General features: G+C 41.8%; 1 protein-coding gene across 2 annotated transcripts in view; it reads right to left on the bottom strand.

Moving 5' to 3' along the window:
- Positions 1-20582, bottom strand: part of LZTFL1 (leucine zipper transcription factor like 1) — a 28689-nt gene extending 8107 nt beyond the window's left edge. For both annotated transcript variants that reach the window (XR_009543120.1, XM_060164048.1), the window contains exons 1-5: positions 20454-20582; positions 6340-6464; positions 3523-3717; positions 1748-1808; positions 591-662 (exon numbers count right to left, since the gene is read on the bottom strand). Coding sequence is in view for 1 of the 2 variants with exons in the window: in XM_060164048.1 (XP_060020031.1) it covers positions 591-662; positions 1748-1808; positions 3523-3717; positions 6340-6464; positions 20454-20456 (456 nt within the window). In the remaining variant the exon portion in view is untranslated. The remainder of the gene's footprint in view (positions 1-590; positions 663-1747; positions 1809-3522; positions 3718-6339; positions 6465-20453) is intronic.
- Between the last annotated feature and the right edge of the window lie 620 nt (positions 20583-21202).

Raw genomic sequence — 21202 nt, 5'->3', positions numbered from 1 at the left:
CTACTCTTATCCACATGGAAATGTGTCTTCTCTGCCACCCTGTGGCACCTTTGGCACCAGGTTAGTGGCAACTGTGGCACACAGGTTACCATTCTGCTGTCTCTGTTCCTAGAATATTAGTTATCCCTTCCCAATGAGACTACAAGGTTTTTGAGGGCAAAAGGCCAGGTATTACTTTTCTTTTTATGTAACAATATCTAGCATAATGTTAAGAACACAAGAGTCATGAAAAATAGTTGTATATCAGTAATTAATCTTTATAAACCTCTTAATTAAAAAAATCTCTTCACTGTTATCACAGCTCATAAACTTCAAATGTCCATCAATAAACACTTTCCAAATTCTATGCTCTTCACTTCATTATGAAAAGATGCAATCAAGAGCTGCTTCAGACTCTCTGGGAGTTAAGTGTGCCCTCTTCTGGCCCACCAGGTACCACTCAGTACAACTACTGCGATGGGCTAATTACCCTCAGTGGACCAAAGCCTGGATCAACACCTTCCACCCAGTCTCTCTACCCTAGAGCTGGGCAGGCAGTGAGCATATATCCTTAGAGAGTTTGCCATTTCTCAAAATGATGGCAACATTACCTTGTTTAGGAGTTCTGCTGTTCCACCTTCGTTAAGTGGAGCAAGTTTTGGCTTTATGTTATCTATGATGGGCTGAAACAAAACAAAGAAACCAAACTGAAATCACCACTGAATAAAACACGTGTAATCACTGAACCCTTGTACTTTCTAAGTGGAAGACACTGTGTAAACATATTCACTGAGATATCAGCTAGATTTTCATTGGTTTGGATCTCTGCTACGTCCTAGTGCTTAGGACAGTGCCTGGCCCACAGTGCCCAATGCAAATTAGAGATAAAAACAAAACCCATCCTCCTTGTATCTTTAAAAACAAAAAACAGGTGGAAGAGAAAGGAGGGAGGGAAGGTACTCAAAGCCAAAGCTGATAAAGATCCTAGTATCTAGAGACTGGGATTTTAAACTGTGGGAGCTAAAACAGATTTCTGCATGAACCCCAGAAAAATTGTAATAATGATGAGGATTTAGGTAAACTACATTACGGATGAGTAACTTGACACAAACATTCTGGCAGTTTAGCAATATGTATTAAAACAAAACAATTCATGCCATCTGACCTAGAAATTTCTTAGCTAGAAATATGTTCCAAAGGAATAATTAGAAAATTGTTTTGCACGTGTATGTTCATGGATTGATCTTGGCAGTGTTTTACCATGTAACACCACAGAGGATTTCTGGTGCATCTACACAATGGAATGCTAAGTGGTCACTACAGGTAATGAGAATGATTAAAGAGACAAGCAGGTAACCACCAGTACTGTCTCCACTTGACAGATGAGGGGAACGAGGCTCAGCCATCTCAGGTAACCTGCTCAAGGTCGCACAGCTGAGGAGTGACAGTGCCAGGATGCATGCCCCCAACGCCTGTGCTCCGCATCATCTGAGTGAAGAGCTTGCATGGCTGGGAGGCGGGTGGACTGCGGGGATGTTGTGTGCATGCGCATGCGTGTGTGAGGTAGTAGACAAAAACAAGTTTTTCATAGTTACTTCCAAAACTTATCTTTTTTCTCCTAAAAATCTGAGAGGCAAGCTTGGAATTCTGCTCTTGAGTTGAATGCTTTTCCTTGAGAGTTCTCACTTTAATCTCTGAATGCTCTGAGCAACTTGAGGATTTTAAACACTGGCTATTAAGGTATGGACTTATAAGGACCAAAAATTACCTTTTTATTTGAAGATGTAAATTCTGCTTTTTCAAATTCTGCAACTTGTTCCAATAATTCTCTTGAAGACAAAAACAAATAGGAAAAAGTATTTGTTTAGAATAGATTTGTATCATACACACAAGAAGAATAAAAGCAGGACTTCCCAGGTGGTCCAGCGGTTAAGACTCTGTGTTCCCAATGCGGGGGGCCCAGGTTCGATCCCTGGTCAGGGAACTAGAGCCTGCGCGCTGCAACTAAAAAAAGATCCCGCACGCCACAACTAAGTCCTGGCACAGCCAAATAACTAAATAAATAAAATTTAGAAAGAAAAAAAAGAAGAAGAAGAAAAGCACTGGTACCAATCTATTACACGCCAGAAACAACAGAGCAAGATGAACAAAACTTCACCACGTCAAAAATATTTAGTTACTAATGGTCGAGAACCTAAGTTCCATGCACTCAAATTTGAATCTCCATAGCACCTACTATTTTGTACCTACTGAGTGTACAATATAATCGCTAGAACTAAATTACAATGTTAATACAACTATGTCTGAAATTTGTAGTCAACGCTGTATTTTTGAGGTGCTAAAGGGAAATTGCTCTATAATGTACATTGTTAGCTAGTAGAGGTTCAAGGAAAACTAAGTTTTAATAGAGTAGCCTCAGAAAAATAAAATTAGTTCACATCTACTGGAAAAGAGTATGGTAAATTCTCAAGGAAGACAGATGGTTTGGGGGATCCACCTGAACATTTCCTTTTATTTGCAAAGGTACCTGGGGGCTGACTATACAAAAGCTTACAGAGTGAATGGCAGTAACTACTCTCCTAAGCTTCTTAATAGGTCAGTTTCTCAAAGTTTTCTCACCAGTTATCTACTGACAGTTGGTGAAGCTAAATGGTTTCCTTCCCTACCCGAGGCCACAGCCAGTGTTGTTAAGCACTGTCCGCAAGCCGCGCTGCACCTGTGCTTAGCAAACGGCCCCTGGGCTCAGTATCAGTCTTTCCAGATCTCTGGCATGACTTTTCTTAGAGTGAGTTTCAATTTCATTGATTTTACCATATTTTTAAAAAATTAATGAGCTTTTTGATATAGTTCAGAAAATGAAACTTTTTTTACTTTCCCTATTTTAAAGATCAGTATATAATTTTAATGCAATTATTTAGAAATAAACTTCCAATACTACTAAGTGTGATTTGATGGTATTTGAATTAACTTTTCAACTGTTTCATAATCTTTTTTTCTTAGTTGACCTATCTCTGAAGACTTGTTATAATACTGATCAGGCTAACCAGAGATACCATATGGAATAATTACTTATAGCCTTAAGAGCAATCTCATAAATCTCAGAGGCCTTTATAACACCTAGGAATAGTGGAAACAGGGCATTTTGAAGAGGATGCTGAGCGGCACCTAAGAGATCACTTAGTAACTGGATGCTCTGCTGTTACCTTACCCAAATTTTCTCACACACCAGGCCCAAGCAAAGCAGCAAAGATATTCACTTAATTTTTTTTTTTTTTTTTTTTTTTTTTGTGGTACGCGGGCCTCTCACTGTTGTGGCCTCTCCCGTTGTAGAGCACAGGCTCTGGACGCGCAGGCTCAGCAGCCATGGCTCACGGGCCCAGCCGCTCCGTGGCATGTGGGATCTTCCCAGACCGGGGCATGAACCCATGTACCCTGCGTCGGCAGGCGGACTCTCAACCACTGCGCCACCAGGGAAGCCCTCACTAACTTTTAAGTTCATGCTTGGGCCTCTATTGTCATAACTGTGGATACAAATTTTAGTACCTGTTTTCAAGTTCAGAGATGTCTGTCTGTAGCTTGAGGTACCACTTCTCAGCTTGTGAGAAAAGCTGCCGCAGAAGTAGCACATTGGTGTAGGCCGTGTTGATGAGCTCAGACTCCACCTCGCTGTGGACCACGGCCTGTAACCCATTCAGGACTTCAGAGACTTCATCTATGGTGAAGGTCTCCTCCACCAGCCTGAAAAACAACCACAATCCAAAACCTCTGGATAAACAACAACAACTATTTACAAAGTAAAACAAAACTAAGAAACCCACATCATGTCATCTGAGGCAGCGGCCCTCAACCTTTTGTGGAAGACAACTGTTCCATGGACCTGGGGGTGGGGGTGGGGGGATGGTTTCAGGATGATTCAAGCTCATTACATTTATTGTGCACTTTATTTCTATTATTATTACATTGCAATGTATAATGAAATAATTATACAACTCACCATAATGCGGAATCAGTGGGAGCCCTGAGCTTGTTTGCCCTTGCCACTCACTGATAGGGTTTTGATATGAGTCTGCAAGCAATTGATTTATTATGGTCCCTGTGCAGTCAAATCTCTCTAATGATAATCTGTATTTGCAGCTGCTCCCCAGCACTAGCATCACTGCCTCAGCTCCACCTCAGATCATCAGGCATTAAATTCTCATAAGCACAACCTAGATCCCTCACGTGCACAGTTCACAGTAGGGTTCGCGCTCCTATGAGAATCTAATGCCGCTGCTGATCTGACAGGAGGCGGAGCTCAGGCAGTAATGCGAGCGAAGGGGAGCGGCTGTAAATACAGATGAAGCTTCGCTTGCTCGCCTGCCTGCCCGCCGCTCACCTCCTGCTGTCCGGCCCGGTTCCTAACAGGACATGGACTGGTACCAGTCCATGGCCCAGGGGTTGGGGACCCCTGATCTAAGGGTTTAAAGGGTTTAGTGAAAGTCCCTCTGGAAATCATCTTCTTTATTAATAAAACAGTTTGAAAATAATTTAAGCTCAATTAATTTTTGATGTCTATTTAAATGATTAAACTGGTTTGCTCTTCAAATGTGCACATCCTTTAATACAAGTATGTGCTCAGAAACATTCCCCAAACTATCTACTTTTTTCTTTAGCTTTTCAGTGAAAAACTTTAATCTCCCCTAAAATTAGTTTTATCACATTTAATTATTTCGTAAGTCACCTGAGAGGTGTAATTTCTCCTTTCTTTATATCATTTGCCTAGCATTTCGATGACTGAATGACCATTCACATGTTAGTAAACGCCCATAAGAAAATCAATGGTAATTATATATTGCTTCTCTTAGCATTCTTGAGACCCAAAAGAAAAAAATCCTAATTTAATTAAAGCTCCATTTAAACAAACATCATCATCAAAAGGATTAAGGATCGACTCTTCCACAGAGAACGTTTGTGTTGGAAGGGAACTCTTGAGCCATTTTCTTCAATTCCCTCACTTCACAGATGGAACACAGGCTCAGAAGGTGGTGGTGACTTGCCCATGGTCCCAACTCCACAATCATTTCCAACAATCTCAGGAACATGCCCAACAGCTGAATCCTTGAAAAAGCTTCCATGCATGCCTCCTACGATCAATGACAGTTTTATAGTAACACAGTCTCCTCCACTCCCTGCCTCCAGCCTCAAAGTGTTTTATCCCTCAGATGCTCAGCAGATGAAGAGCTACAGCCCCGACCTCAGGTTATCTTCTCCATCATTCCAAAAGGACATAACGAAGGGAGTTACACCAAACTTTATTTGATTTACCATTCTTTAACGTTTCATTTACCCAGCAGAATTTAACCACTCTAAAAAAACCAAAACTTTATTTTTGATGCAAGTCCTTATTAAATATATTAACAATCTTTCTATATTCTTTAATAGAACAAAGCAAATCTGCTTAAAAATGTTTGTTTTTTTTTTTTTTGAGCAACCCAAGTTCATTATTATGAACAGCAGTTAACATACTCCAATGCATAAAGTAAATAATGGGTACCTTCTCTGGCTGTCTCATAGACTCACCAATCAGATTGCTGCTTACCTCTGCTGTGGGTTAGGAAGCCAGATTATCAGATTAGAATAATGGATCGAACAGGTAACAGTCTACAGCTGAGGGTCTCTGCTATTGAGTGAAGTTAATGACTTTATCACAGTTACAGATCACTTGGAGACCTTTTTCATTTATGTCTTGACATTTAAGTGTGCCAAAATCTGATCCCCAAGTAATCTGATGTCTCTTTATTATTCAGTCCTTTTCGGTGGCTTCCCTATTATCCTCTATTACTAAATTTTCTATGGACTTTTATTATCTTCCACTATTGGTCCAACTAAACTAATTATCATCTCTTGCTACAAATCAACTAATAATTTTGGTACTAGTCAGCAAGCTTTTCATGGTTTCCTGCTGTTTTCTCTTCTTCTAATTCTTCAATATAAACTGCATAGGTGTTTTCTTGCTAACTGCCATGTCTTATGGCTCTAATCTTTTAATTAATAACTCAAGTAATTAAGGTTCTGGAATCTTTAATACAGCAAGCCAATCATTAACCCACAAGCACTTCACAATTTCCTGACTGCCCTTCTAAAACTTTGCAATCCCTCAATTATCATTATATGCATGTTTAGTAACAGATTGCTCCCACCACAATCTGATTTCTTGAGTATCACATATCCATAAGGCTTAGTGTAGCTGCTCTCAATGAATAATTGATCATGACATCCTGGCAATGGTTTGTAAGGCCTCTCTGCTACAGCACCCCCATACTGGCCACCAGAAGGGATCCATGTTCCTTCCCACTGGGTTTCCTTAGAATTCTCTGATACCTGCTCTCCTTGAGGTCTTGGAAGCAGGAATCTACAGTTTTGAGTCTCAAGCCTCTTTTTGAACGAGCAAAACGCATGTAATTAATAACTTCATTTTGATGGTGCTCATTTAGACCCAACTCTGCCTGAAAAAAAGAATTTAATTGTTAGTCTTGAAGATATAATAAAGGAACCAACAATGAAAACATACAGGTTATCCTGTGGTGGAGACTGGCAGGTGTCCACTAAATTCTGTTCTTCCCATCTTCCCAGACACATGGCTGCCCAACTAGAAAACACTCCCCAGCCCTCCGTGAAGTCAGGTGTGGCCACATGACTACTTCTCAGCAATGGATGTGAGCAGAAGAATAAGAGCTATTTCTAAAGCCTGGGGCTTAAGACATGGGGCACACCTTTGCCACACCCTATTTCTCTGAAACCTGGGGGTGGTGACTCCCTGAACCATGCGGACAGCACAATGCCCTGGGGGCTGGGGAAGCAGCAAGCTGAAAGGGACTGGTATCCCTGGAACGACTTTGTGTAGCAGCACTGACCTCGTACCTAACTGTGATGAGCAGTGAGAGGGCTGTTAAGCAGGAGATAAATAAACTTCTGTATTCTTTTTTTAATCTTTATTGAATTTGTTACAATATTAGTTCTTTTTTTTATATAAATTTATTTATTTTTGGCTGCGTTGGGTCTTTGTTGCTGCGCTCAGGCTTTCTCTAGCTGCGGTGCGCGGGGGCTACTCTTTGTTGCGGTGCGCAGGCTTCTCATTGCGGTGGCTTCTCTTGTTGTGGAGGGCGGGCTCTAGGCATGCGGGCTCAGTAGTTGCGGCTCATGGGCTTAGCTGCTCCATGGCATGTGGGATCTTCCCAGATCAGGGCTCGAACCCGTGTCCCTTGCACTGGCAGGCAGATTCTTAACCACTGTGCCACCAGGGAAGCCCAAACTTCTGTATTCTTTAAGGTACTGGGTTTTTTTCTTTCTTTCTTTTTTTAATCTCCATTACAGAAACTTAACCTTATCCCATCCCACACAGCTTTAAAAAATATATTTGGTTTAGAAATAGCCACTAATTGGTCTTGATTTTAAACCGGATGAGAGCTTGACAACTATAAGCTAGAAATTAATAAAGCTTTTTCATTTTATAGGTATACTGAAAATTAAAGAAGGAAATTATAAAAGTGAACATCTAATGCAGGGGACTGAATAAGTCAGGATTATCTTTATTTTAAGAATAACCTGTCTATGGGAGACAAAGGTCTAACTCTCATTCTCAGCAGTGTTGGGCTGCACTGTGGAGGCCAGCACCAAGGTCACTGGGCATGACCTGCTTCACCCCCCAAGCCCTGAACCATGGCTTTGCTGCATCTACATACATCCTTACCTTCTCTCAGCAGTTTCCATTCCCTGAGAACAGAAGTCTACAAGGGCCATGACCTTGCCCCTCTGGTTCCCTGAGTATCCCCGGGACGACTCATAGTGCCTGGCACACAACAGACATGTGCCTGACAAGTGAACTGAAAGAGTTCCTCCTTCTGAAGACCATCATGGCCTTAATGTGTTCTCTTTCAAGCTCCTGGGGGACTTTATTTAACCAATTACTCCCTGTCTCAACTCTCTATAGGTTTCTTCTTCCCCTCGGACCATAGAGAAGACTGTGTACATAAATCTCACTCATGCTAAAAAAAAAACAAAACCAGAAACCTCCAGCTACTGCTGCATTTCTCTACTTCCCTTCTACCCTTGCTGTCTCTATTCTATATGCTGTTCAAACTGCCTTTGCGAAGCTCACCAGCAACTTCTTAATAACAAATCCAACTACCGTGGCCGATGCTTTTCTGTCCACTGACCTGCTCCATTCTTTGGCTGCTAACCCCACCTCCCTTCTTGATCTCACCTGTAGGCTCCTCTTGAGCTTGCCTCTTAAGTAGCTGTACTTCCCAGGGCCCTGCCTGGGGACCCTTACTCTTGTCATTCACTCTATATCCTCTCCTTGATGACATGATCTATCCCAAGGTGTCAACTGTTATCTATATGCATCTGACTCTCAAATATAACAGGCTGGCCTACAGACATGTACCCCCAACCGCATGATGAATGGCTCTAACAAGTCTTTTTCTCCCCCACATTGTTTTTAATATTTCTACAATTCAACATGTTAAAGTTCAATAATTTAAGAATTACCCAAGATATTACAATGTTCTCTAATGGTCATTTATCCAGTAGACTAATGTTTCAGAACAACCAGTTGAGGTATTTTGACCAATGTAAACCAACACATTTGAGATACATACTTACCTTAAATTTCATGACTTTACCTTATTTATTAAAATGGTAACTAAGATCTTGCCTTAGAGCTAGACAAAGTGAATGGAAAGATGTTTCTTACGTTTTGGTTTATACTGATTATTAGCCAACTCCCTGAACTAATGTCGAACATTAGAAATAATAATAGTAATGATGATAACAGCTAAAAGTCATTCAGAGGTTACAATGTGCCAGGCATGACCTCATTTAATCCTCAATACAACCCTATGATAAAGGTAGTATAAACCTGCTTTACAGGGACTTCCCTGGTGGTCCAGTGGGTAGGACCCCGTGCTCCCAATGCAGGGGGCCTGGGTTCGATCCATGGTCGGGGAACTAGATCCTGCACACCACAACTAAGACCCAGAGCAGCCAAAATAAATAAATAATAAATTAATTATTTTTTTAAAAAAAACCCTACTTTACAGATAGAAAACTGAGATACAGAGAAGAAAAATTTTCTATGCTACTGAAATAGGTAAGTGGGAGAGCAGGGATCTGAACCAGGCAGTCTAACTCCACAGCCCCCACTCAACTTGGCTGTTTCAAATCCTTTTTGGAAAATGTCAGAGTTTAAAAATAAAAGAACACAAACATGTTATAGTTGCACATGCACCTGAATTGTGACTCACAACAAGGCAGATCTCCACCAGGCATTTGAAAAAAGAACTGAATACCTACATTAGAAAAGATGTTATTTCTTATAGTCACATAAGTATGGGCAAGAATATCCTACAATTGGAAATAACTCAAAACAATGTCACATCTTGCTAAAAAAAATCCCATAAACAAATTTTCAATTATTCTTCCTTGTTTATAGTATTAAATTCATAAGGCCTCCATACTCCCCAAACTCTTTCTCTAACCTGGTTTCCCAGGATTCTACCATAAGGACACTCTACTTCAGTCAGACTAGTCTGCTCATCAGAAGCATGATTTAACATTTCCTGCTTATACTTTCACTCTCATTACCCCAATCCTTGACTAAAAGTACCTCCCCATTCTTATTCAAGAATCTGAACCCAACCCAGCGGTGTGCTGCTAAATGCTTAACAACAGGCTTTTGGGTGGGGGGTATGAAACTGATTTGCGGCCCTTGCTGATTTCTGTGGTATAAAAACTCCCAGCAAGGCTGATTTCAAGCTACCAAGGTAATGTCACTGAATGCAGAGATGAGAAGAAATGCACACGATTGGCTCTCACCAGCCAGTACAAGCATGCTCCAGGAAATCACCAAATTCCTACCCATCCTTCAAGACCAAACCTGTTTTACCTACTCTGTGAAGCCTCCCAATATGCCCTCAGTAACTCTAGTTATGCCTTCCTCCAAAAATTAGCACACATCACCTCTGCTACTCATTTGGCAACACCACAGACTAATTACTTCCTTGTACTATTAGTAGTCTTTTTTTCCAGATGTTGCTCCTTCAAGTAGACTGTAAGCTCCTGAGGGCCTGAATCATTTCTTATACCACACAGCTCCTCGTACAGTGCCTTGTGCAGAGTAAGTGGCCAATTCAAATCTGTTATTTTCTCTTCAGTCAAGAAAAGTCTTGACTGTCCCAAGACCAAGAAGAAAAAATTACAAAAACTGAGGATGAACTTTAGGACAAAAGACAGAAAAGTTCCTCTAAAATGGATGGAGTGAAGAAAGGGAGCAGAAATAAGCAGCTGAGGGGGAATCGGGAAGATGGCGGAAGAGTAAGACGCGGAGATCACCTTCCTCCCCACAGATACACCAGAAATACATCTACACGTGGAACAACTCCTACAGAACACCTACTGAACGCTGGCATTAGATCTCAGACGTCCCAAAAGGCAAGAAACTCCCCAGGTACCTGGGTAGGGCAAAAGAAAAAAGAATAAACAGAGAAAAAAGAATAGGTACAGGACCTGCACCAGTGGGAGGGAGCTGTGAAGGAGGAAAGGTTTCCACACACTAGGAAGCCCCTTCGCGGGCGGAGACTGCGGGTGGTGGAGGGGGAAAGCTTCGGAGCTGCGAAGGAGAGCACAGCAACAGGCAGGTGGAGGGCAAAGCGGAGAGATTCCCGCACAGGTGCCGACCGGCACTCACCAGCCCGAGAGGCTTGTCTGCTCCCCCGCCGGGGTGGGCGGGGCTGGGAGCTGAGGCTCCGGCTTCAGTAGGATCCCAGGGAGAGGACTGGGGTTGGCGGCGTGAACACAGCCTGCAGGGGTTTAGTGCGCCACAGCTAGCCGGGAGGGAGTCGGGGAAAAGTCTGGACCTGCCGAAGAGGCAAGAGACTTTTTCTTCCCTCTTTGTTTCCTGGTGCGCGAGGAGAGGGGATTAAGAGCACTGCTTAAAGGAGCTCCAGAGATGGGCGCGAGCCGCGTCTAACAGCGCATCCCCCCAGAGACGGGCATGAGACGCTAAGGCTGCTGCTGCCGCCACCAAGAAGCCTGTGTGCGAGCACAGGTCACTCTCCACACCTCCATTCCGGGGAGCCTGTGCAGCCCACCACTGCCAGGGTCCCGGGATCCAGGGACAACTTCCCCGGGAGAACGCACGGCGCCCCTCAGGCTGGTGCAACGTCACGCCAGCCTCTGCCGCCGCAAGCTCGCCCCGCATCCGCACCCCTCCCTCGCTGCGGCCTGAGTGAGCCAGAGCCCCCGAAGCAGCTGCTCCTTTAACCCCCTCCTGTCTGAGCGAAGAACAGACCGCCCTCTGGGCGACCTACACGCAGAAGCGGGGCCAAATCCAAAACTGAGCCCGGGGAGCTGTGCGAACAAAGAAGAGAAAGGGAAATCTCTCCCAGCAGCCTCAGAAGCAGCGGATTAAAGCTCCACAATCAACTTGATGTACCCTGCATCTGTGGAATACCTGAATAGACAACGAATCATCCCAAATTGAGAAGGTGGACTTTGAGAGCAAGATTTATTATTTTTTCCTTTTCCTCTTTTTGTGTGTATGTGTATGCTTCTGTGTGAGATTTTGTCTGCATAGCTTTGCTTTCACCATTTGTCCCAGGGTTCTATCCATCCATTTTTTTTCTTCAAAAAATTTTTTCTTAATAATTATTTTTTAATAACTTTATTTTATCTTACTTTATTTTATTTTATCCTCTTTCCTTTTTCTTTCTTTCTTTTCTTCCTTCCTTCCTTTCATTCGTTCTTTCCTTCTTTCTACTTTTTCTCCCTTTTATTCTGAGCCGTGTAGATGAAAGGCTCTTGGTGCTGCAGCCAGGAGTCAGTGCTGTGCCTCTGAGGTGGGAGAGCCAACTTCAGGACACTGGTCCACAAGAGACCTCCCAGCTCCACATAATATCAGAAGGCGAAAATCTCCCAGAGAGCTCCATCTCAACACCGGCACCCAGCTTCACTCAACAACCAGCAAGCTACAGTACTGGACACCCTATGCCAAACAACTAGCAAGACAGGAACACAACCCCACCCATTAGCAGAGAGGCTGCCTAAAATCATAATAAGTCCACAGACACCCCAAAACACACCACCAGACGTGGACCTGCCCACAAGAAAGACAAGATCCAGCCTCATCCACCAAAACACAGGCTCTAGTCCCCTCCACCAGGAAGCCTACACAACCCACTGAACCAACCTTAGCCACTGGGGACAGACACCGAAAACAACGGGAACTACGAACCTGCAGCCTGCAAAAAGGAGACCCCAAACACAGTAAGATAAGCAAAATGAGAAGACAGAAAAACACACAGCACATGAAGGAGCAAGATAAAAACCCACCAGACCTAACAAATGAACAGGAAATAGGCAGTCAACCTGAAAAAGAATTCAGAATAATGATAGTAAAGATGATCCAAAATCTTGGAAATAGAATAGACAAAATGCAAGAAACATTTAACAAGGACCTAGAAGAACTAAAGATGAAACAAGCAACGATGAAAAACATAATAAATTCAATTAAAAATACTCTAGATGGGATCAATAGCAGAATAACTGAGGCAGAAGAACAGATAAGTGACCTGGAAGATAAAATAGTGGAAATAACTAATGCAGAGCAGAATAAAGAAAAAAGAATGAAAAGGTCTCAGAGACCTCTGGGACAACATTAAACGCACCAACATTCGAATTATAGAGGTTCCAGAAGAAGAAGACAAAAAAAAAAGGGACTGAGAAATATTTGAAGAGATTATAGTTGAAACTTCCCTAATATGGGAAAGGAAATAGTTAATCAAGTCCAAGAGACACAGAGAGTCCCATACAGGATAAATCCAAGGAGAAACACGCCAAGACATATATTAATCTAACTGTCAAAAATTAAATACAAAGAAAACATATTAAAAGCAGCAAGGGAAAAACAATAAATAACACACAAGGGCATCCCCATAAGGTTAACAGCTGATCTTTCAACAGAAACTCTGCAAGCCAGAAGGGACTGGCAGGACATATTTAAAGTGATGAAGGAGAAAAACCTACAACCAAGATTACTCTACCCAGGAAGGATCTCATTCAGATTTGATGGAGAAATTAAAACCTCTACAGACAAGCAAAAGCTGAGAGAGTTCAGCACCACCAAACCAGCTTTACAACAAATGTTAAAGGAACTTCTCTAGGCAAGAAACACAAGAGAAGGAAAAGACCTACAATAACAAACCCAAAACAATTAAGAAAATGGTCATAGGAACATACATATCGATAATTACCTTAAATGTAAATGGATTAAATGCTCCCACCAAAAGACACAGACTGGCTGAATGGATACAAAAACAAGACCCATATATATGCTGTCTACGAGAGAACCACTTCAAACCTAAGACACATACAGACTGAAAGTAAGGGGATGGAAAAAGATATTCCATGCAAATGGAAACCAAAAGAAAGCTGGAGTAGTAATTCTCATATCAGACAAAATAGACTTTAAAATAAAGACTATTAGAAGAGACAAAGAAGGAAACTACATAATGATCAAGGGATCGATCAAGAAAAAGATATAACAATTGTAAATATTTATGCACCCAACATAGGAGCACCTCAGTACATAAGGCAAATACTAACAGCCATAAAAGGGGAAATCAACAGTAACACATTCATAGTAGGGGACTTTAACACCCCACTTTCACCAATGGACAGATCATCCAAAATGAAAATAAATAAGGAAACACAAGCTTTAAATGATACATTAAACAAGATGGACTTAATTGATATTTATAGGACATTCCATCCAAAAACAACAGAATACACATTTTTCTCAAGTGCTCATGGAACATTCTCCAGGACAGATCAGATCTTGGGTCACAAATCAAGTCTTGGTAAATTTAAGAAAATTGAAATTGTATCAAGTATCTTTTCCGACTACAACGCTATGAGACTAGATATCAATTATAGGAAAAGATCTGTAAAAAATACAAACACATGGAGGCTAAACAATACACTACTTAATAACGAAGTGATCACTGAAGAAATCAAAGAGGAAATCAAAAAATACCTAGAAACAAATGACAATGGAGACACGACGACCCAAAACCTATGGGATGCAGCAAAACAGTTCTAAGAGGGAAGTTTATAGCAATACAATCCTACCTTAAGAAACAGGAAACATCTCGAATAAACAACCTAACCTTGCACCTAAAGCAATTAGAGAAAGAAGAACAAAAAACCCCCAAAGTTAGCAGAAGTAAAGAAATCATAAAAATCAGATCAGAAATAAATGAAAAAGAAATGAAGGAAACGATAGCAAAGATCAATAAAACTAAAAGCTGGTTCTTTGAGAAGATAAACAAAATTGACAAACCATTAGCCAGACTCATCAAGAAAAAAAGGGAGAAGACTCAAATCAATAAAATTAGAAATGAAAAAGGAGAAGTAACAACTGACACTGGAGAAATACAAAAGATCATAAGAGATTACTACAAGCAACTCTATGCCAATAAAATGGACAACCTGGAAGAAATGGACAAATTCTTAGAAATGCACAACCTGCCAAGACTGAATCAGGAAGAAATAGAAAATACAAACAGACCAATCACAAGCACTGAAATTGAAACTGTGATTGAAAATCTTCCAACAAACAAAAGCCCAGGACCAGATGGCTTCACAGGTGAATTCTGTCAAACATTTAGAGAAGAGCTAGCACCTATCCTTCTCAAACTCTTCCAAAATATAGCACAGGGAGGAACACTCCCAAACTCATTCTACGAGGCCACCATCACCCTGATACCAAAACCAGACAAGGATGTCACAAAGAAAGAAAACTACAGGCCAATATCACTGATGAACATAGATGCAAAAATCCTCAACAAAATACTAGCAAACAGAATCCAACAGCACATTAAAAGGATCATACACCATGATCAAGTGGGGTTTATTCCAGGAATGCAAGGATTCTTCAATATACGCAAATCAATCAACGTGATATGCCATATTAACAAATTGAAGGAGAAAAACCATATGATCATCTCAATAGATGCAGAGAAAGCTTTGGACAAAATTCAACACCCATTTATGATAAAAACCCTGCAGAAAGTAGGCATAGTGGGAACTTTCCTCAACATAATAAAGGCCATATATGACAAACCCACAGCCAACATTGTCCTCAATGGTGAAAAACTGAAAGCATTTCCACTAAGATCAGGAACAAGACAAGGTTGCCCACTCTCACCACTCTTATTCAACATAGTTTTGGAAGTTTCAGCCACAGCAATCAGAGAAGAAAAGGAAATAAAAGGAATCCAAATCGGAAAAGAAGAAGTAAAGCTGTCCCTGTTTGCAGATGACATGATACTATACATAGAGAATCCTAAAGATGCTACCAGAAAACTACTAGAGCTAATCAATGAATTTGGTAAAGTAGCAGGATACAAAATTAATATACAGAAATCTCTGGCACTCCTATACACTAATGATGAAAAATCTGAAAGTGAAATCAAGAAAACAATCCCATTTACCATTGCAACAAAAAGAATAAAATATCTAGGAATAAATGTACCTAAGGAGACAAAACACCTGTATGCAGAAAATTATAAGACACTGATGAAAGAAATTAAAGATGATACAAATATATGGAGAGATATACCATGTTCTTGGATTGGAAGAACCAACATTGTGAAAATGACTCTACTACCCAAAGCAATCTACAGATTCAATGCAATCCCTATCAAACTACCACTGGCATTTTTCACAGAACTAGGACAAAAAATTTCACAACCTGTATGGAAACACAAAAGACCCCGAATAGCCAAAGCAATCTTGAGATCGAAAAATAGAGCTGGAGGAATCAGGTTCCCTGACTTCAGACTATACTACAAAGCTACAGTAATCAAGACAGTATGGTACTGGCACGTAAACAGAAATATAGATCAATGGAACAGGATAGAAAGCCCAAAGATAAACCCACGCACATATGGTCACCTTATCTTTGATAAAGGAGGCAGGAATGTACAGTGGAGAAAGGACAGCCTCTCCAATAAGTGGTGCTGGGAAAACTGGACAGGTACATGTAAAAGTATGAGATTAAATCGCTCCCTAACACCATACACAAAAATAAGCTCAAAATGGATTAAAGACCTAAATGTAAGGCCAGAAACTATCAAACTCTTAGAGGAAAACATAGGCAGAACACTCTATGACATAAATCACAGCAAGATCCTTTTTGATCCACCTCCCAGAGAAATGGAAATAAAAACAAAAATAAACAAATGGGACCTAATGAAACTTCAAAGCTTTTGCACAGCAAAGGAAACCATAAACAAGACCAAAAGACAATCCTCAGAATGGGAGAAAATATTTGCAAATGAAGCAACTGACAAAGGATTAATCTCCAAAATTTACAAGCAGCTCATGCAGCTCAATATTAAAAAAACAAACAACCCAATCCAAAAATGGGCAGAAGACCTAAATAGACATTTCTCCAAAGAAGATATATAGACTGCCAACAAACACATGAAAGAATGCTCAACATCATTACTCATTAGAAAAATGCAAATCAAAACTACAAAGAGATATCATCTCACACCAGTCAGAATGGCCATCATCAAAAAATCTAGAAACAATAAATGCTGGAGAGGGTGTGGAGAAAAGGGAACACTCTTGCACTGCTGGTGGGAATGTGAATTGGTTCAGCCACTATGGAGAACAGTATGGAGGTTCCTTATAAAACTACAAATAGAACTACCATATGACCCAGCAATCCCACTACTGGGCATATACCCTGAGAAAACCAAAATTCAAAAAGAGTCATGTACCAAAATGTTCATTGCAGCTCTATTTACAATAGCCCAGAGATGGAAACAACCTAAGTGCCCATCATCGGATGAATGGATAAAGAAGATGTGGCACATATATACAATGGAATATTACTCAGCCATAAAAAGAAACGAAATTGAGCTATTTGTAATGAGGTGGACAGACCCAGAGTCTGTCATACAGAGTGAAGTAAGTCAGAAAGAAAAAGACAAATACCGTATGCTAACACATATATATGGAATTTAAGAAAAAAAAATGTCATGAAGAACCTAGGGGTAAAGCAGGAATAAAGACGCAGACCTCCTAGAGAACGGACTTGAGGTTATGGGGAGGGGGAAGGGTGAGCTGTGACAGGGCGAGAGAGAGTCATGGGCATATACACACTAACAAACATAGTAAGGTAGATAGCTAGTGGGAAGCAGCCACATGGCACAGGGATATTGGCTCAGTGCTTTGTGACAGCCTGGAGGGGTGGGATAGGGAGGGTGGGAGGGAGGGAGACGCAAGAGGGAAGACATATGGGAACATATGTTTATGTATGACTGATTCACTTTGTTATAAAGCAGAAACTAACACACCATTGTAAAGCAATTATACCCCAATAAAGATGTTAAAAAAAAAATTAAATTTCCACTTGCTAATTAAATATCCAGGTTGCTAATATATTGACCTACAATTAACTTCTATATATGTGTAATATATATACTGTAAATGTAATGTACTTGTGAATTGTAAATGTGCTAAACTCACTTGTAGTTTTTTGGTAGATTCCATAGGATTTTCTATTTAGATTATAATGTCATCTGTGAATAATATATAAAGACAGTTTCACTTCTTCTTTAAAAAAAATAAAGAAAGAAAGAAAGAAAGAAACTTTAAGAACAAAGCCAAACAAAAAGAGAATATATTACCAATTAAGATTTAAAAAAAAAAAAACTACGAGATATCATCTCACACCAGTCAGAATGGCCATCATCAAAAAATCTAGAAACAGGGCCTCCCTGGTGGCACAGTGGTTGAGAGTCCGCCTTCCGACGCAGGGGACACGGGTTCGTGCCCTGGTCCGGGAAGATCCCACATGCCGTGGAGCGGATAGGCCCGCGTACCGCAAAAAAAAATCTAGAAACAATAAATGCTGGAGAGGGTGTGGAGAAAAGGAAACACTCTTGCACTGCTGGTGGGAATGTGAATTGGTACAGCCACTATGGAGAACAGTATGGGGGTTCCTTAAAAAACTACAAATAGAACTACCATATGACCCAGCAATCCCACTACTGGGTATATACCCTGAGAAAACTATAATTCAAAAAGAGTCATGTACCAAAATGTTCATTGCAGCTCTATTTACAACAGCCAGGAGATGGAAACAACCTAAGTGCCCATCATCGGATGAATGGATAAAGAAGATGTGGCACATATATACAATGGAATATTACTCTACCATAAAAAGAAACAAAATTGAGCTATTTGTAATGAGGTGGATGGACCTAGAGTCTGTCATACAGAGTGAAGTAAGTCCAAAAGAGAAAGACAAATACCATATGCTAACACGTATATATGGAATTTAAGAAAAAATAATGTCATGAAGAACCTAGGGGTAAGATGGGAATAAAGACACAGATCTACTAGAGAATGGACTTGAGGATATGGGGAGGGGGAAGGGTAAGCTGTGACAAAGCGAGAGAGTGGCATGGACATATATACACTACCAAACGTAAAATAGATAGCTAGTGGGAAGCAGCCGCATAGCACAGGGACATCAGCTCAGTGCTTTGTGACCACCTAGAGGGGTGGGATAGGGAGGGTGGGAGGGAGGGAGACGCAAGCGGGAAGAGACATGGGAACAAATGTATATGTATAACTGATCCACTTTGTTATAAAGCAGAAACTAGCACACCATTGTAAATCAATTATACTCCAATAAAGATGTAAAGAAAAAAAGAAGCAGCTGAGTTCAGTAGGGGAAATAGCATTAGCCCGGGAAACAGCACTCATAAACGTTTGCTTCCCCATATGCACATATGTACACTATACGTACACGAATCACATCATTAGAGAGAAAACAGAATGGGTTGATGTGTGGTGTAAGTAGAGAAAGCACTGGATTAAAAACCAAATTTAAGCCTAGCTATGAAACTTTCTGTTAGCAAATCACTTAACCTCATTGACACCAGTTGTCAGCTGTTAAATCAGAGAAGATATGATGATCAGCTGTAAAATATGTAGAACTAGTGGGAGGTATCCAAATAGGGAAATCAGAATTTGTTTGAATTTTGTTGCAAAACGATTCTATTAAAAAAAAAATAGCTAAAACACAGAGCAAGAATCCTACCAGAGCACTGCCAAGCGAGTGTCCTGAAATTGTGCCATAAACTGAGGGGAGAGTGGTGAAGGCGCCAGAAATGGTTCCCTATTCCTGACCATACTCCAAAGTCCATATACAGCTTTACCATGAGAAGTATAAGGATGAAAATGTAATGATAAAAATGAACACAACCTAATAAAACCTATTATATACTGAATGCTTAATATTTTAACAGGTACTGAGCTATTTGTTCTATATGCATTATCTCATTTATCATTTTAACAACCGAAGTATACTTATTATCTGCAATTTACTAATGAAGAAACTGAGCCTGACTCCAAAACCTCAGTCGTTAAGCAAATTGATAGGAAGGAATTACAGAAGATAGAATGGGAGCAAATGTCAACCTTCTTGTGACATCACCATCATTTTTTCAACTTGTTCCTGATATTTTAGGGAAATCAAGAGAATGAGAGGGACAAGCTCAAGCAGGGTAGGGAACGGTCTGTTTTGTTCACAGCTGTACCCTCAGTTGCAAGAGAGTGCTTGGGACATAGCGTGGGCTAAATAGGAATTCTGGTTGCTGAGGTATTTTAGTAGCCCATTTCAGTGGTGCCCCCAACCCTGGAGTCATCTTTTTTTCTCAACACTTCAGTACTGTGCCTTCTTCTAAAAACGGTTGCTATTTAAGTTGGCATTCTATATACGCTGGAGGGATTAATGGGATATGTTCTAGCATACAGGAAAACGTGCCTTCTTTTTAACAGGTCAAAACACAAGAAATGTCACTCAAGTTTTCACAGCTATAAAAGAGGGGCTGGAACTCTTACTTCCTCCTCGGCTCGTTAACATAATTAATGCTGCCAAAGTGTGTGTGTGTGTGTGTGTGTGTGTGTGTGTGTGTGTGTGTGTGTGTGTGTGTGTGTGTGTGTGTGTGTGTGTGTGTGTGTGTGTGTGTGTATCTGTGTCTGCGAGCGCGTAAACTTGGAGTTTTGGGAATCGAATGAGAATCCCGCTTTGAGCCTTCTGCTGGCAGCCGGTTCCCTTCAGCTCTCTTCGTCAGTCACCTGTGAAGAGTGACTTGCCCCGGGCACCTCAGGCAGGGGCGAAAAATGAAGCGACGCGGCGGAGCGCGGCTGCTAGGAGAGGGCTCCACCTAGGATTATCCCGGAAGGGCTTCGGCCGAGGCTAACAGAGCCTCTCGCACCCGGCGCAGCCTCCCCTCCTCAGGGAGGCTCAGGGCCGGACTCAGACCCACTGCAGGCCAGGGTATCATCACCCCGGGGCCCCGGCTCTGCATCTCTCCTCGGCGCGGGCCGGCGTTACCCGGCCGGCTACTCACCATGGCGGCGGACAGGAGTCAGCGGTCTGGAAAAGCGGGAGAGGCCAGGCGCGACTTCGTCAGGCCCGGCGTCTCCAGGGTAAGTTGGACCGCAGAGGACGCGGAGGGAGGGCGGGTTGTTTAGAAGCCTCCGGTTGCTAATGGCAACCTATGCACGTGACCCTGGAATTATGCACTTTTATTGGTCCTCAAGATCACGCGACAGGAAGTGCCTTGTGACCGGCCGACAGCCGCATGCGCATTTGCTCCCACAGCGGGGAAGTCCCTCCTTTTCGTGCCACGCCGACTTTGGGGAGGCCGCCGTTGCCAATGGTAACGGAAGTGGAGCGGCCGCCTGACTCCCCACGGCTCCCGGGATTCGCGGGGCATCTGGGTCCGCTCTGCTGCTCAGGGCTTGTCCTGCACTTCCTGTGACCTGGCGGCCCCGAGGGCCGTGGCCTCGACCGTTGACACCCGACCTTTTAACGGTCTCGTGGGGCGTCCCAGACTTATTTCTCTTCTCTCCCAACTGTTCCTACTTGGCCGAGACAGGCCAACAGCACCAGTGCTGCCAGGTTCCTGGATAGAGCTTTGAACGACTCACTCCCCACCGCTCCCATTTTTTCCCCTCTTATGTTCTTGGGAAAAATGTCTAATATAGCACCTTTTTCCTTAAAAAAAAAATTGCAAACGGAATTAGTGAAAGAGCAGTGAATTTCAAACTATTATGCCTAGATCATCAGGGGAGCGTGTTGTACAAATGCTTCCCT

This window comes from Lagenorhynchus albirostris, chromosome 10 (assembly GCF_949774975.1).
Source record: "Lagenorhynchus albirostris chromosome 10, mLagAlb1.1, whole genome shotgun sequence".
NCBI lineage: Eukaryota > Metazoa > Chordata > Mammalia > Artiodactyla > Delphinidae > Lagenorhynchus > Lagenorhynchus albirostris.
This window is presented reverse-complemented; position numbering and strand designations above follow the sequence as displayed.